General features: G+C 33.7%; 1 protein-coding gene across 3 annotated transcripts in view; it reads right to left on the bottom strand.

The window, feature by feature from the left end:
- Window positions 1-3,217: 3,217 nt before the first annotated feature.
- LOC143083789 (cytochrome c oxidase assembly protein COX18, mitochondrial-like) overlaps window positions 3,218-17,196 on the bottom strand; it is an 89,426-nt gene continuing 75,447 nt past the window's right edge. For all 3 annotated transcript variants that reach the window (XM_076260140.1, XM_076260141.1, XM_076260142.1), the window contains exons 5-6: window positions 5,800-5,919; window positions 3,218-3,406 (exon numbers count right to left, since the gene is read on the bottom strand). In XM_076260140.1, the coding sequence (XP_076116255.1) occupies window positions 3,230-3,406; window positions 5,800-5,919 (297 nt within the window). In that variant the 3' untranslated portion in view covers window positions 3,218-3,229. The remainder of the gene's footprint in view (window positions 3,407-5,799; window positions 5,920-17,196) is intronic.

Here is a 17,196-nt window from a genome sequence, read left to right as displayed (position 1 = left end):
GGTCTACATTAAAGTCCAAAGGGTCCAAAATTAAACTAAGTTTGATTTTAACAAAATTTGAATTCTTGGTGTTTTTTGATATGCTGAATCTAAACATGTACTTAGATTTTTTTTATTATGGGCCCAGTTTTCAAGTTGGTTCAAATCAGGATCCAAAATTATTATATTAAGTATTGTGCAATAGCAAGAAATTTTCAATTGCACAGTATTGCGCAATAGCAAGAAATCTTCAATTGCACAATATTGTGCAATAGCAAATATTTTCAATTGGAGTTATCTTTCTTTGTCCAGAATAGTAGTTGAATCAACTTAAATCATTGTTTTATACAATATACAATGTATATTCACTTTTACTACCAACTAATAAATTAAAACAATCTTTGCCATTCAGTGATAACAAGCACTTTAATATTTCATGATGTATTTAAATGAGTAGTTATTGTTGCAAACTCCATTAGAAATTTGAATTGAGATCAGTTTTGGAAAAAGGGAAAGGGGAATGTGAAAAAGGGGGGGGGTTCAATTTTTCTCATTTCAGATTTCATAAATAAAAAGAAAATTTCTTCAAACATTTTTTTGAGAGGTTTATATTCAACAGCATAGTGAATTGCTCAAAGGCAAAAAAAATATTTTAAGTTCATTAGACCACATTCATTCTGTGTCAGACACCTATTCTGTGTCAACTATTTAATCACAATTTAAATTTAGAGCTGAATGCAGCTTGAATGTTGTGTCCATACTTGCCCCAACCGTTCAGGGTTCAACCTCTGCGGTCGTATAAAGCTGCGACCTGCAGAGCATCTGGTTAGTTATTATCTTGAATATTATTATAGATAGAGATAAACTGTAAACAACAATAATGTTCAGCAAAGTAAGATCTACAATTAAGTCAGCATGACCAAAATGGTCAGTTGACCCCTTAAGGAGTTATTGCCCTTTATAGTCAATTTTTAACAATTTTTCGTTAATTTGGTTATTTTTTTTAAATTTTTACAAAATATTTTCCTCTGTAACTAAAAGGCCAAGTTTATTATAGATAGAGAAAATTGTAAGTAGCAAGAATGATCAGTAAAATAAGATCTACAATTTTGTCATAAATCCATCTGTGTCCTTTGTTTAATATGCACATAGACCAAGGTGAGCGACACAAGCTCTTCCGAGCCTCTAGTTTTTATGACCTCAGCAAATGCATTTTATCAACACTGGTCAGCATGATGGGTTCCACTGGTGAAAAACACATGCATTACAACTAAGAAACAGTCTTCAGTTTCTATGTGCAATTAATTGCAATTCTGTCCTTGTGCTACTTCAACATCTAACTTTTTGTTCTCATCTCTTCAACATTAGCTTTTGAGCTAATTATGAAAATGAGTTTTCCTTTCTGTTTTTAGACATTTTAGCATCATAATATTGTGAAATTTGGTTTTAAATTGTGTAGTTGTAAACAATTTTTATAACAGTCCTAGAACTACATAAAAAGGCCATAAAAAATGGTAAGATGGTGCATATGTAATTAATTTGTTCATCAACTGCTTGATAAACGAATTAGGTATTGACAATTCACTTGGAAACTCAACATATACCCTCACGACACTTACCAAAGAGGAAATCCTGGATAATCATAGGTCTGTTCTATGTTCCTTTGGGATTTCAAGCAAAGATGAAGAACTGGATCTTCCATCACTGTATTGGATACATAAACCACATAAGTGTCCTTACAAACAACGGTATATTGCTGGGTCTTCCAAGTGCTCCACGAAACCTCTTTCTAAATTATTAACATCTATTTTATCAGCAATCAAAAACGGGCTTCAAAGTTATTGTGAAACTGCCTATTCTAGAGGTGGCGTGAATCAGATGTGGATACTTAAAAATTCAAAAGATCTTTTAGAGTACATACAATCTAACTCTCTTTCATTTTGTAACAGTATTAAAACATTTGACTTTTCTACCCTGTACACAAGTATTCCACATTCCAAACTAAAAGACAAATTGAAAGAGTTGATATTACTTTGCTTCATAAAAAAGAATGGCCAACGTAGATACAAGTATATTGTCTTAGGGAGGGATAAATCCTACTTTGTAAAGAATCACTCTGATTCAAACAAAAAATTCTCTGAAACTGATATTATCAAGATGCTTGATTTCTTGATTGACAACATATTTGTTACGTTCGGAGGACGTGTTTTTCAACAGACTGTCGGCATTCCAATGGGAACAAACTGTGCCCCTTTACTCGCCGACTTGTTTCTTTATTATTACGAGGCTGAATTCATGCAGGAACTTCTTACAAACTTCACTAAACAATTCACAATTTGGTGACTATGTGGAACGCATCTATCCAATCGAACTAGAGATAAAGGATACTACAGATACAGTTAAGTCGGCTTCATATCTTGACTTACATCTAGAAATTGACAATGATGGTCGGTTGAAAACAAAACTTTACGACAAACGAGATGATTTCAGCTTTCCAATTGTGAACTTTCCATTTCTAAGTAGCAACATTCCAGCAGCACCTGCATACGGGGTATATATCTCCCAATTGATACGATATTCCCGTGCTTGCATTTCCTATAATGATTTTCTTGATAGAGGTTTGATGCTCACAAGGAAGCTATTAAACCAAGAGTTCCAAATGGTGAAGTTGAAATCATCCCTTCGTAAATTTTACGGACGCCACCACGATTTGGTTGACCGTTATGGAATAACCGTTTCACAAATGATATCGGATATGTTCCTTACGTCGTAACTACAATCCCCTTCACTTTCATGAATATGACCTACCGAATTAGACTATTTACCGGATTTGTAATCACTTAAGCAACACGACGGGTGCCATATGTGGAACAGGATCTGCTTACCCTTCCGGAGCACCTGAGATCACCCCTAGTTTTTGGTGGGGTTCGTGTTGTTTATTCTTTAGTTTTCTATGTTGTGTCGTGTGTACTATTGTTTTTCTGTTTGTCTTTTTTATTTTTAGCCATGGCGTTGTCAGTTTGTTTTAGATTTATGAGTTTGACTGTCCCTTTGGTATCTTTCGTCCCTCTTTAATCATTTCAATGTCCAAAATGAAACAGCTCCTCTTCATTTATCCCACTACTAAATTCGACAGAAAAAGTTATCCCTAGGTCTCTGAATAAAACTGAACCCGAAAAAAAACCTGATAAACATATCTTAAAAGAAATATAATGTCTACTATCTGAACACATTAATATTCCACTTTAAATCAATCCTTTATTCGTAAATATTTTTTCTTGGCCATTCTTATAATATCAGTCATAGGTTTTTCACTTTCGTTATTAACTTTTGGTATTCTCAGAGCTCTTCGGACCTTTGGCTGCTGAATAACCATATACTGTACAACACCATACAAACTTGATGTACACCAATACACACACAAACCCTGAAAACATAAAACATATGTATAAATTATATCTTCAGAAGTTCAATGTCAGCTAAGTATCATGATTTCATGTGCCTAACATTTCTTATTAACTAGTGTAAATTCAAAAATTATTGCATGCATTTATTATTGCCATTTTGTCATTATAGACCAATATGCGATTTTAATTTTTGCGATATTGAGAAAAATCCTATGAAAGTCATAAACTAAGTTTCAAAATGCCAGTTTAAATTATTGCGATTGTAATCCTGTCTCAATTTTCGCAATAATTTCTGAATTTACAGTATAATAATTAAACCTTGTCTGTTCATAATGATTAAACCTTGTCTGTCCATAATGATTAAACCTTGATGATTAATCCTTGTCTGTCCATAATGATTAACCATTGTCTGTCCATAATGATTAATCCTTGTCTGTCCATAATGATTAACCCTTGTCTGTCTAGAATGATTAACCCTTGTCTGTCCATAATGATTAACCCTTGTCTGTCCATAATGATTAAACCTTGTCTGTCCATAATGATTAACCCTTGTCTGTCCATAATGATTAAACCTTGTCTGTCCAGAATGATTAATCCTTGTCTGTCCATAATGATTAAACCTTGTCTGTCAATAATGATTAACCCTTGTCTGTCCATAATGATTAACCCTTGTCTGTCCAGAATGATTAACCATTGTCTGTCCATAACGATTAACCCTTGTCTGTCCATAATAATGATTAACCCTTGTCTGTCCATAATGCTTAACCCTTGTCTGTCCATAATAATAATGATTAACCCTTGTCTGTCCATAATGATAAACCCTTGATTGTCCATAATGATTAAACCTTGTCTGTCCATAATGATTAACCTTTGTCTGTCAATAATGATTAACCCTTGTCTGTCCATAATGATTAACCCTTGTCTGTCCAGAATGATTAACCATTGTCTGTCCATAACGATTAACCCTTGTCTGTCCATAATAATGATTAACCCTTGTCTGTCCATAATGCTTAACCCTTGTCTGTCCATAATAATAATGATTAACCCTTGTCTGTCCATAATGATAAACCCTTGATTGTCCATAATCATTAAACCTTGTCTGTCCATAATGATTAACCCTTGTCTGTCCATAATGATTAACCCTTGTCTGTCCATAATGATTAAACCTTGTCTGTCCATTATGATTAACCCTTGTCTGTCCATAATGATTAAAGCTTGTCTTTCCATAATGGTTAACCCTTGTCTGTCCATAATGATTAAACCTTGTCTGTCCATAATGATTAAACCTTGTTTGTCCATAATGATTAACCCTTGTCTGTCCATAATGATTAAAGCTTGTCTGTCCATAATGATTAACCGTCGTCTGTCCAGAATGATTAAACCTTGTCTGTCCATAATGATTAAACATTGTCTGTCCATAATGATTGACCCTTGTCTGTCCATAATGATTAAACCTTGTCTGTCCATAATGATTAAACCTTGTCTGTCCATTATGATTAACCCTTGTTTGTCCATAATGATTAACCCTTGTCTGTCCATAATGATTAAAGCTTGTCTGTCCATAATGATTAACCCTTGTCTGTCCATAATGATTTACCCTTGTCTGTCCATAATTATAAAACCTTGTCTGTCCATAATGATTAACCCTTGTCTGTCCATAATGATTAAACCTTGTCTGTCCATAATGATTAACTCTTGTCTGTCCATAATGATTAAAGCTTGTCTGTCCATAATGATTAACCCTTGTCTGTCCATAATGATTAAAGCTTGTCTGTCCATAATGATTAACCCTCGTCTGTCCAGAATGATTAAACCTTGTCTGTCCATAATGATTAAACATTGTCTGTCCATAATGATTAACCCTTGTCTGTCCATAATGATTAAACCTTGTCTGTCCATAATGATTAAACCTTGTCTGTCCATTATGATTAAGCCTTGTTTGTCCATAATGATTAACCCTTGTCTGTCCATAATGATTAAAGCTTGTCTGTCCATAATGATTAACCCTTGTCTGTCCATAATGATTTACCCTTGTCTGTCCATAATTATAAAACCTTGTCTGTCCATAATGATTAACCCTTGTCTGTCCATAATGATTAAACCTTGTCTGTCCATAATGATTAACTCTTGTCTGTCCATAATGATTAAACCTTGTCTATCCATAATGATTAATCCTTGTCTGTCCATAATGATTAACCCTTGTCTGTCCATAATTATTAACCCTTGTCTGTCCATAATGATTAACCCTTGTCTGTTCATAATGATTAACCCTTGTTCTTGCATACAATTAATAACTGTTATTTGTATGTTTAACCCATGAAAGAAGGCTTTTAAGTTGAATCCTATTAGATAATCTGTACCTGTGCAAAGTTGTTTATCTCCAAGTATTAACACTAACTTTGTAAGTACTTACACTTGGTAACATTGATGAAATGTACATCAAATATATACTGACAAAACGGAAGAAAAACTTCATCAATTTCATAGGCAATGGCTCTGCTTCTAGTTTACTTTGTAGTGATAGCAAATGCATCTGAAAAGAAACAGCTTTTCAATCATAAAAGAACTAAGCCTTTATGTCTATTGTCAACATTTCTTTTGCTTATTTAGAGGAGCATCATTACATAATAACATTCTCCACAGGTATCAGTATGAAAACAGGCAAGATCAAGTTATTTTAGATATCCATATTTGAACCTTGACATTATTTTACAATAAAATGCAGGGTGCAGCTTGATAAAACCACTGAGGTTGAACCATGAACAGTTGGGGAAAGTATGGACACAACATTCAAGCTAGGTACCGTTCTGAATTTGGATTGTGATTAAATATTGAACACAGAATAGGTCCTTAAAACTAAATAAAAGTGGTCTAAGAGCTAAATAAGTAACTTTATAAAGTGACATAACTCAAGAACTGTAAAAGTGATGATACCTAATTTTGTACTTGATCTGACATTTGTGGTAATAAGCATTGTGTATATGTTTCATAACATTTAGTTGAGGCAAACTTCAGTTGGAGAACAGAAACTAAAATTTCAGCAATTCTTCCTTTCATAAAGGGAAGAACTATAGAAAGGAAAAATTGACACCACCAAAATTCAAAATCAATTGTGTTTTTAGTAATTAGCTTTGTGTATAGGTTTCATAAGATTTGGTTGAGGCAAACTAAAATTAGAACCAGATGCTCCGCAGGGCGCAACTTTATACGACCGCAGAGGTTGAATCCTGAACGGTTGGGGCAAGTATGGACACAACATTCAAGCTGGATTCAGCTCTAAATTTGGATTGTGATTAAATAGTTGACACAGCATAGGTTTCTGACACAGAATGAATGTGGTCTAATGAACTTAAATATTTTTTACCTTTGAGCAATTCACTTATGCTGTTGAATATTAATCCTCTCAAAAAAAAGTTTGAAGAAATTTTCTTTTTATTTATGAAATCTGAAATGAGAATTTTTTTTTCTTCACATCCCCCTTTCCCTTTTTCCAAAACTGATCTCAATTCAAATTTCTAATGGAGTTTGCAACAATAACTACTCATTAAAATACATCATAAAATATTAAAATGTAACAAAATGTGCTTGTTATCACTGAATGGTAAAGATTGTTTTGATTTATCAGTTGGTAGTAAAAGTGAATATACATTGTATATTGTATAAAACAATGATTTAAGTTGATTCAACTACTATTCTGGACAATAAAGATAACTCCAATCAATTAAAAAAAATTGCTATTGCACAATATTGTGCAATTAGATATTTCTGGCTATTGCGCAGTACTGTGCAATTGAAAATATTTGCTATTGAACAATACTGTGCAATTGAAGATTTCTTGCTATTGCGCAATACTGTGCAATTGAAAATTTCTTGCTATTGCACAATACTGTGCAATTGAAGATTTCTTGCTATTGCTGAATACTGTGCAATTGAAAATTTCTTGCTATTGCACAATACTTAATTTAATAATTTTGGATCCTGATTTGAACAAACTTGAAAACATAATCAAAAATCTAAGTACATGTTTAGATTCAGCATATCAAAAAAGCCCAAGAATTCAATTTTTGTTAAAATCAAACTTAGTTTAATTTTGGACCCTTTGGACTTTAATGTAGACCAATTTGAAAACGGGACTAAAAATTAAGAGTCTACATACACAGTTAGATTTGGCATATCAAAGAACCCCAATTATTCAATTTTTGATGAGATCAAACAAAGTTTAATTTTGGACCCCGATTTTGACCAACTTGAAAACTGGGCCAAAAATCAAAAATCTAAGTACATTTTTAGATTCAGCATATCAAAGAATCCCAAAGATTCAATTTTTGTTAAAATCAAACTAAGTTTAATTTTTGACCCTTTGAACCTTAATGTAGAACAATTTGAAAACGGGACCAAAAATTAAGAATCTACATACACAGTTAGATTTAGCATATCAAAGAACCCCAATTATTCAATTTTTAATGAAATCAAACAAAGTTCAATTTTGGCCCCTGATTCATTAAATGTTGGGACCAAAACTCCCAAAATGAATCCCAACCTTCCTTTTGTGGTCATAAACCTTGTGTTAAAATTTCATAGATTTCTATTCACTTTTACTAAAGTTAGAGTGCGAAAACTAAAAGTATTCGGACGACGACGACGACGACGCAGACGACGACGCCAACGTGATACCAATATACGACCAAAAAGTTTTCAATTTTTGGGGTCGTATAAAAAGGAAAAGAAAGTTTCAGCAATTTATGTGGTAATAAGCATTGTGTATAAGTTTCATAACATTTGGTTTAGGCAAACTAAAGTTAGAGAATGGAAACCAATTTTGGGATGTATGGAAGGACGTAAAGACTGACACGGGTAAAACTTAATGCCCCTCCTCTATAGCGGGGGTATAAGGTAGGGGCATAAAAATTTGAAATTTGTCATTTACCTCATATGGTCCAATAACCAAAATCAAAATACATGGTAAAATTCAGCATATTAAAGAACCCCAAATACTTTAAATTCAGAAATTATTGCGAGGTTGTTATTATTGAGAAAAATGCGACAGAGTTGTAAACGCAATAATTTAGGTAAACTCGCATTTTGACGTATTTTTTAGGAATTTTTGATCCTCAATGCTCTTCAACTTTGTATTTATTTGGCTTTTTAACTATTTTGATCTGAGCGTCACTGATGAGTCTTATGTAGACGAAACGCGCGTCTGGCGTATAAAATTATAATCCTGGTACTTTTGATAACTATTATATGAATTAATCAGGATTTTTCTCAAAATCGTAAAAATGAAAATCGCATTCAAGTCTAAATTGACAAAATTGCAATAATAAATGGATGAAATAATTTCTGAATTTACAGTATTGAATTTTGGATGAAATCAAACAATGTTTAATTTGGGACCCTTCGAGCCTCATTGTGAACGAACCTATTTGATAACGGGAGCTAAATCTAAAATCTAGATACAAGGTTAGATTCAGCCCTACAAAGAACCACATAAATTCAATTTTAAGTTTAATTTTGGACCCTTTGGAACTTAATGTGGACCAATTTAAAACAGGACAAAATATTAAAAAACAAAATACATGGTTAGATGCGGCATGACAAAGAACTCCAAGAATTCAATACTTTAAATTAATCAATTTGATCTCCATTTGGATAAGTCAAGAAATAAGCAATTTAAACAAAGTATTAGAAAAGTGTTGTTTTTTACCTAATTTTGGTCAAAATTCCAAAACAGTAAGAGCCATAACCCCAAAAATCAATCCGAAACTTCCTTTTGAGGTACGGAATTTTGCGATCCAAACACTTATATACAAGTTATTATTCTGAAACCAAAAAAAAGGTAGTTTTTTGCCCCTTTTTGGTCCCTGATTTCTAAACAACCTTTTTTCTTTTGTGATATGAAACGTTTTGATATAATTAGTGTTGTCAAATCGTACACTATTGCCTAACCGGTTATTCGGATAATCGTTCGACCGATTAACCGGTAGTTTAAGTTGGTGTTTGAAAGCCTTATATCTTTAGTACCCTACACATAGCTATAAGATGTGGTGACAACCTTCCATCAAAGTCATAAATTTTCGCTTTTTGTCCTTTAGCATTATAAGGCTTGTTTGTGAGGATTCTTTGCGAAGTTTGACTTTTAATATTCATATACACCGTATCAACTATGGCGTTTGTATCAACTTCAGATTGAAAAATAGAAAAAAAAACTTCTTGATATCGTAGACGCGAATATGTCTGAAACCGATAATTTTTTCCTTTTCTCTTGTCTCCGATATTAATGTGGAGTGTTTCAATTTGAAATGATTAAGCATGTTACTCGTACTATCACGTATACCTTAGTACATTCACATTGATTTGCATTTCACAATATTTTAGTTAACATTTCGTTTAAAGTATATCAAAGTCTTACACGACGGAGGTTGCACATTTAAAAGTAGGTCTACACGCTTTTATATCAAAAATAAAATAATGAAGTAAATCGTAAAATTTAATCGTATTCCTGATTTAAAGTTACTGTTAAAATAACAAGTATACTAATTATGTTTCATTAAGATCTTGCCCCAAGCTGAGCGACAATTTCTAATTAATTTTATGTTTTTCGGATTAACAATAGCAATCAATAGACTGGACAATTGATCTGTCAAATTAATTACCGCGACGACATTTTTTAAATAAAACATAACTATTTAATGATTTCGATACAAATTTATATCAAATCTATTAAAATTGAAAAAAATGTCCGGTTAACCGGTTAGTGTTTTTGGTATTCGGTCGTTCGACCGGTTAACCGGTTAATCGTTGACAACATTAGATATATTATAATATTGTACATAATGAGGCATTATCAAAATAAAAAGAACAAACGATCTTCTCCTTTAACTAACATCTAATCAAACCATAGGTGGATCCAGGGCGGCCCGGGCCCCCCTTTCGTGGGAAAACTTTGGTTGATTATATAGGGAATTATTGAAGCATGACTGGTGGGGGCACCCCCTTAGATCAGTCAGCAGCCCCCCCTTAGGAAAAGTTGTGGATCCGCCACTGCAAACACATCATTTTCTGTCATTAAATTGTGATTTTATGATAGATCTGACAGGTCTGTACATGCATTAATGCATGCAATTGATTGAGGTTACATGTATACAATAGCATAACTGATGAACCATTGATTGAGGTTAAATGTATACAATAGCATAACTGATGAACCATTGATTGAGGGAACGTGTATACAATAGCATAACTGATGAACCATTGATTGAGGTTAAATGTATACAATAGCATAACTGATGAACCATTGATTGAGGTTACATGTATACAATAGCATAACTGAAGAACCATTGATTGAGGTTAAATGTATACAATAGCATAACTGATGAACCATTGATTGAGGGAACGTGTATACAATAGCATAACTGATGAACCATTGATTGAGGTTAAATGTATACAATAGCATAACTGATGAACCATTGATTGAGGTTACATGTATACAATAGCATAACTGATGAAACATTGATTGAGGTTAAATGTATACAATAGCATAACTGATGAACCATTGATTGAGGGAACGTGTATACAATAGCATAACTGATGAACCATTGATTGAGGTTAAATGTATACAATAGCATAACTGATGAACCATTGATTGAGGTTACATGTATACAATAGCATAACTGATGAAACATTGATTGAGGTTAAATGTATACAATAGCATAACTGATGAACCATTGATTGAGGGAACATGTATACAATAGCATAACTGATGAACCATTGATTGAGGGAACATGTATACATTAGCATAACTGATGAACCATTGATTGAGGGAACATGTATACAATAGCATAACTGATGAACCATTGATTGAGGGAACATGTATACAATAGCATAACTGATGAACCATTGATTGAGGGAACATGTATACAATAGCATAACTGATGAACCATTGATTGAGGGAACATGTATACAATAGCATAACTGAGGTTACATATATACAATAGCTTAACTGATGAACCATCTATGTGGTTACCGCTGTAAATAACATGTGGTAAATAAATTGCTTTGCTGAACGCAGCCTGACACGACTGCAGAGGTCAAACCCTGAACAGTTGGTGCAAATTTGGACACAATATTCAAGCTTGATACTGTCTGAATTTGGATTGTGATCAAATTTTTGACATGATATAGGTTTCTGACACACACAAAATGTGGTCAAAGATCTTACAAATCTATTGCGCAATACTATGCCATTGAATGCTTCTTCTTTCTTCTTGAAACTTGAAATTTGAAAAATTTTGAAAAAGATATGAATCCCTTAAAAAAATCAACCCCCCCCCCAAATATTGGATATATATAAAATTGAATTCTTTGATTTGTCGTTTTTACCCCATGACGGCTGACAAATTGGAACTCGTTATTTTAGTATTATAGATGTTCCTTATGATATAATCTTTTTAATTTTAATGCCAAATTAGAGTTTTTACTCCTTTCACCTGATAAATGTTTAACCGAGAAAGCTACAAGTCAAACTTATATATAAGGGTATATATACTTGATAGGATCAGAGGCGGATTAAGGAGGGGGGCGGGCCTCCCTTTTTGGGAAAAAATTTGGTTGCTTATATAGGGAATCACTGGAGCGGCCCCCTCCCCCTTAGGCAGTCAGTGGGCCCCCACTTATGAAAATTTCTAGATCCGCCAGTGAGGATATACTGAAAATTTCACCCCATTACATCTAGAATGGTAAAAGTGACGCCAACAAAATTCAAACTTGACTTGTGTTTTGTGGTTATAATAATTTCTACAACACTTATCTTTAGCTTGATCTCGGTCTTGATACACTGAACTATAATATTCTAAGAAGTAGATGATTTATATAGTTTCAAAATGAAGTTTAATTCATCTGAATTGTCGGTGAACATTCATTCCTTTTTTATTCAAGCTGAAATCTTTTCAAAAGAGTAGCAACTCAAAATATCCAAGAATCAGAATTCGATCACTAGTACTACATTATCTTGGAGCAGAACATTGCGATAGTCTGTCTCAACGGAAGATGAGGCTGACGCCTAAGGCAGCAACCCAACAACGGGTTGTCCGATTCATCTGAAAATTTCAGGGCAGATAGATCTTGACCTGATAAACAATTTTACCCCATGTCAGATTTGCTCTAAATTCTTTGGTTTTTGAGTTATAAGCCAAAAACTGCATTTTACCCCTATGTTTTTTTTTGCCGTGGCGGCCATCTTGATTTGATGGCCGGGTCATCAGACACATTTTTTAAACTAGATACCCCAAAGATGATTGTGGCCAAGTTTGGATTAATTTGGCACAGTAGTTTCAGAGGAGAAGATTTTTGTAAAAGATAACTAAGATTTATGAAAAATGGTTAAAAATTGACTATAAAGGGCAATAACTCTTAAAGGGGTCAACTGACCATTTCGGTCACTTGACTTATTTGTAAATCGTACTTTGCTGAACATTATTACTGTTTACAGTTTATCTTTATCTATAATAATATTCAAGATAATAACCAAAAACAGTAAAATATCCTTAAAATTATCATTTTAGGGGCAGCAACCCAACAACGGGTTGTCCGATTCATCTGAAAATTTCAGGGCAGATAGATCTTGACCTGATAAACAATTTTACCCCTGTCAGATTTGCTCTAAATGCTTTGGTTTTTTGAGTTATAAGCCAAAAACTGCATTTTACCCCTATGTTCTATTTTTAGCCATGGCGGCCATCTTGGTTGGTTGGCCTCGTCACCGGACACATTTTTTAAACTAGATACCCCAATGATGATTGTGGCCAAGTTTGGTTTAATTTGGCCCCGTCGTTTCAGAGGAGAAGATTTTTGTTAAAGTTAACGATGACGGACGACGCCGGACACCGGACGCCGGACGCCGGACGCACAGTGATGGGAAAAGCTCACGTAGCCCTTTGGGCCAGGTGAGCTAAAAAGAATGCTAATTAATTGTTAAAAAACTAAAATTTGCTGAGGGGCTGCTGAATTTTACTTGAAAGAAGAAAAATATAACACATAGAAGCAAATTATTTCTTACATGAAAATTGTGGAATAAAATTACAAAAACAGTGTACAATTAAAGACAAAAGCAAAAACTTGGAAATGATCACTGTAATGTAAAAATGAACACTGTAATGTGGAAATCATCACTGTAATGAACACTGTAATGTGATCTTTAATACAAGCTTCTTTTGAGAAACAGTGACACCACAATTGATCAAGATATAGAGTGGACACAATTTGTTAAGGACGGACGGACGGGTAGACAGAGTGATCACTAATTCACTTTAGGACAACCTGCCACTAGGTGGGGCCCAAAACAATAATTTGTTACAGCTCAACATTATCAAGCTACAGACCAAATACCAAATCATCCCATTTCATAGAAAACAAGAAAAGTGTGAAAGGGTGAAAGTTTTCCTTTGAACAGATGGACAGATTGAGAGACAGGGTCAAGCAATTACTTGCAGTGCTTCTGCCTTTGGGAACACAGGTAAAAAACAAGCTATTACATTATCAGCAAAAATATTATACTCTTATAGATAATCATACTTATATTTTATTTGAACAAGCATTCTGAGAGTATTGCATGGCAATACATAGTCCCCTTCCGGTTAAGAATTCATTGTACTAGAACAAAATGCTAACTTGATCTATAACCTGGCATGGTGTAAACAATACAGCAAATATCAGGTCAATTTCTTTCAGCATGACGAAAAAAAGTGAGGAAAACGGATTATTTGAGTGAATTTTCTAAGTTCAAGGACCATAACTCAACACAAAATCATCAGACTGAAACAAAATTTTACCTTGATCTGTAACTTGTCATGATAAAACTATAAACCAATTATTAAATTAATATCTTTGAGCATTACAAACTAGAGGCCCTAAAGAGCCTGTGTCGCTCACCTTGGTCTATGTGAATATTAAACAAAGGAAGCAGATTGATTCATGACACAATTACGTTTTGGTGATGGTGATGTGTTTGTATTTCTTACTTTACTGAACATTCTTGCTGCTTACAATTATCTCTATCTAACGAACTTGGCCCAGTAGTTTCAGTGGAAAATGTTAGTAAAAATTGACTATAAAGGACAATAACTCCTTAGGGGGTCAATTGACCATTTTGGTCATGTTGAATTATTTTTATGCGACCGCAAAAATTTTAATTTTTCGTCGTATATTGCTATCACGTTGGCGTCGACGTCGTCCTGTGTCGTCTTGCGTCTTGCGTCGTTGTCCGAATACTTTCAGTTTTCGCACTCTAACTTTAGTAAAAGTGAATAGAAATCTATGAAATTTTAACACAAGGTTTATAACCACAAAAGGAAGGTTGGGATTGATTTTGGGAGTTTTGGTCCCAAAATTTTAGGAATTAGGGGCCAAAAAGGGCCCAAATAAGCATTTTCTTGGTTTTCGCACTATAACTTCAGTTTAAGTAAATAGAAATCTATGAAATTTTGACACAAGGTTTATGACCACAAAAGGAAGGTTGGGATTGATTTTGGGAGTTTTAGTTCAAACAGTTTAGGAATTAGGGGCCAAAAAAGGGCCCAAATAAGCATTATTCTTGGTTTTCGCACAATAACTTTAGTATAAGTAAAGAGAAATCAATGAAATTTAAACACAAGGTTTATGACCACAAAAGGAAGGTTGGGATTGATTTTGGGAATTTTGGCTCCTACAGTTTAGGAATTAGGGGCCAAAAAGGGGCCCAAGTCAGCATTATTCTTGGTTTTCGCACCATAACTTTAGTATAAGTAAATAGAAATCTTTGAAATTTAAACACAAGGTTTATGACCATAAAAGGAAGGTTTGGTTTGGTTTTGGGAGTTTTGGTCCCAACAGGTTTTTAGGAATAAGGGGCCCAAAGGGTCCAAAATTGAACTTTGTTTGATTTCATCAAAAATTGAATAATTGGGGTTCTTTGATATGCCGAATCTAACTGTGTATGTAGATTCTTAATTTTTGGTCCCGTTTTCCAATTGGTGTACATTAAGGTCCAAAGGGTCCAAAATTAAACAAAAATTGAATCCTTGGGGTTCTTTGATATGCTGAATCTAAAAATGTACTTAGATTTTTGATTATTGGCCCAGTTTTCAAGTTGGTCCAAATCGGGGTCCAAAATTAAACTTTGTTTGATTTCATCAAAAATTGAATAATTAGTGTTCTTTGATATGCCAAATCTAACTGTGTATGTAGATTCTTAATTTTTAGTCCCGTTTTCAAATTGGTCTACATTAAATACCAAAGGGTCCAAAATTAAACTAAGTTTGATTTTAATAAAAATTGAATTCTTTGGCTTTTTTGATATGCTGAATTTAATCATGTACTTAGATTTTTTATTATGGGCCCAGTTTTCAAGTTGGTTCAAATCAGGATCCAAAATTATTATGTTAAGTATTTTGCAATAGCAAGAAATTTTCAATTGCACAGTATTCAGCAATAGCAAGAAATCTTCAATTGCACAGTATTGTGCAATAGCAAAAAATGTCCAATTGCACAGTATTGTGCAATAGCAAGAAATATCTAATTGCACAATATTGTGCAATAGCAAGAAATTTTCAATTGATTGGAGTTATCTTTCTTTGTCCAGAATAGTAGTTGAATCAACTTAAATCATTGTTTTATACAATGCACAATGTATATTCACTTTTACTACCAACTGATAAATTAAAACACTCTTTACCATTCAGTGATAACAAGCACTTTTGTTACATTTTAATATTTTATGATGTATTTAAATGAGTAGTTATTGTTGCAAACTCCATTAGAAATTTGAATTGAGATCAGTTTTGAAAAAAGGGAAAGGGGGATGTGAAAAAAAAAATGGTGGGGGGGGGGGGGGGGTTTAATTTTTCTCATTTCAGATTTCATAAATAAAAAGAAAATTTCTTCAAACATTTTTTTGAGAGGATTAATATTCAACAGCAGTGATTGCTCAAAGACAAAAACAAAATTTTAAGTTCATTAGACCACATTCATTCTGTGTCCAAAACCTATGCTGTGTCAACTATTTAATCACAATCCAAATTTAGAGCTGAATCCAGCTTGAATGTTGTGTCCATACTTGCCCCAACCGTTCAGGGTTCAAACTATGCGGTCGTATAAAGCTGCGCCCTGCGGAGCATCTGGTTAGGTCTTACTTTGCTGTACATTATTGCTGTTTACAGTTTATTTCTATCTATAATAATTAGAAAACGGCAAAATTTCCTTAAAATTACCAATTCAGGGGCAGCAACCAAACAACCGGTTGTCAGATCCATCTGAAAATTTCAGGGCAGATAGATCTTGACCTGATAAACAATTAAACCCCATCAGATTTGCTCTAAATGCTTTTGTTTTTGAGTTATGAGCCAAAAACTGCATTTTACCAAATGTTCTATTTTTAGCCATGGCTGCCATCTTGGTTGATTGGCCAGGTCACCGGACACATTTTTTAAACTAGATACGCCAATGATGATTGTGGCCAAGTTTGGTTTAATTTGGCACAGTTGTTTCAGAGGGGAAAATTTTTGTAAAAGTTAACAACGACAGACAATGACGACGGACGATGGACGCAAAGTGATGAGAAAAGCTTACCAGGTGAGCTAAAAAAAGTGCGAAAAACTGATTTTTTGAGTGAATTTTCTAAGTTCAAGGACCATACCTCTGCACAAAATCATCAGACCAGAACAAAATTCAAACTTGACCCTGTAACTTGTCATAATAAAACTATATACATATTATTAAATCAATATCTTCAAGCATAACAAAAATAAAATGCTTCGCTGAGCGCAGCCTGATATGACCG

Source organism: Mytilus galloprovincialis, chromosome 7 (genome assembly GCF_965363235.1).
Source record: "Mytilus galloprovincialis chromosome 7, xbMytGall1.hap1.1, whole genome shotgun sequence".
Lineage (NCBI taxonomy): Eukaryota > Metazoa > Mollusca > Bivalvia > Mytilida > Mytilidae > Mytilus > Mytilus galloprovincialis.
The sequence above is the reverse complement of the archived record's forward strand: the minus strand, read 5'-3'. Positions and strand labels throughout refer to the sequence as shown.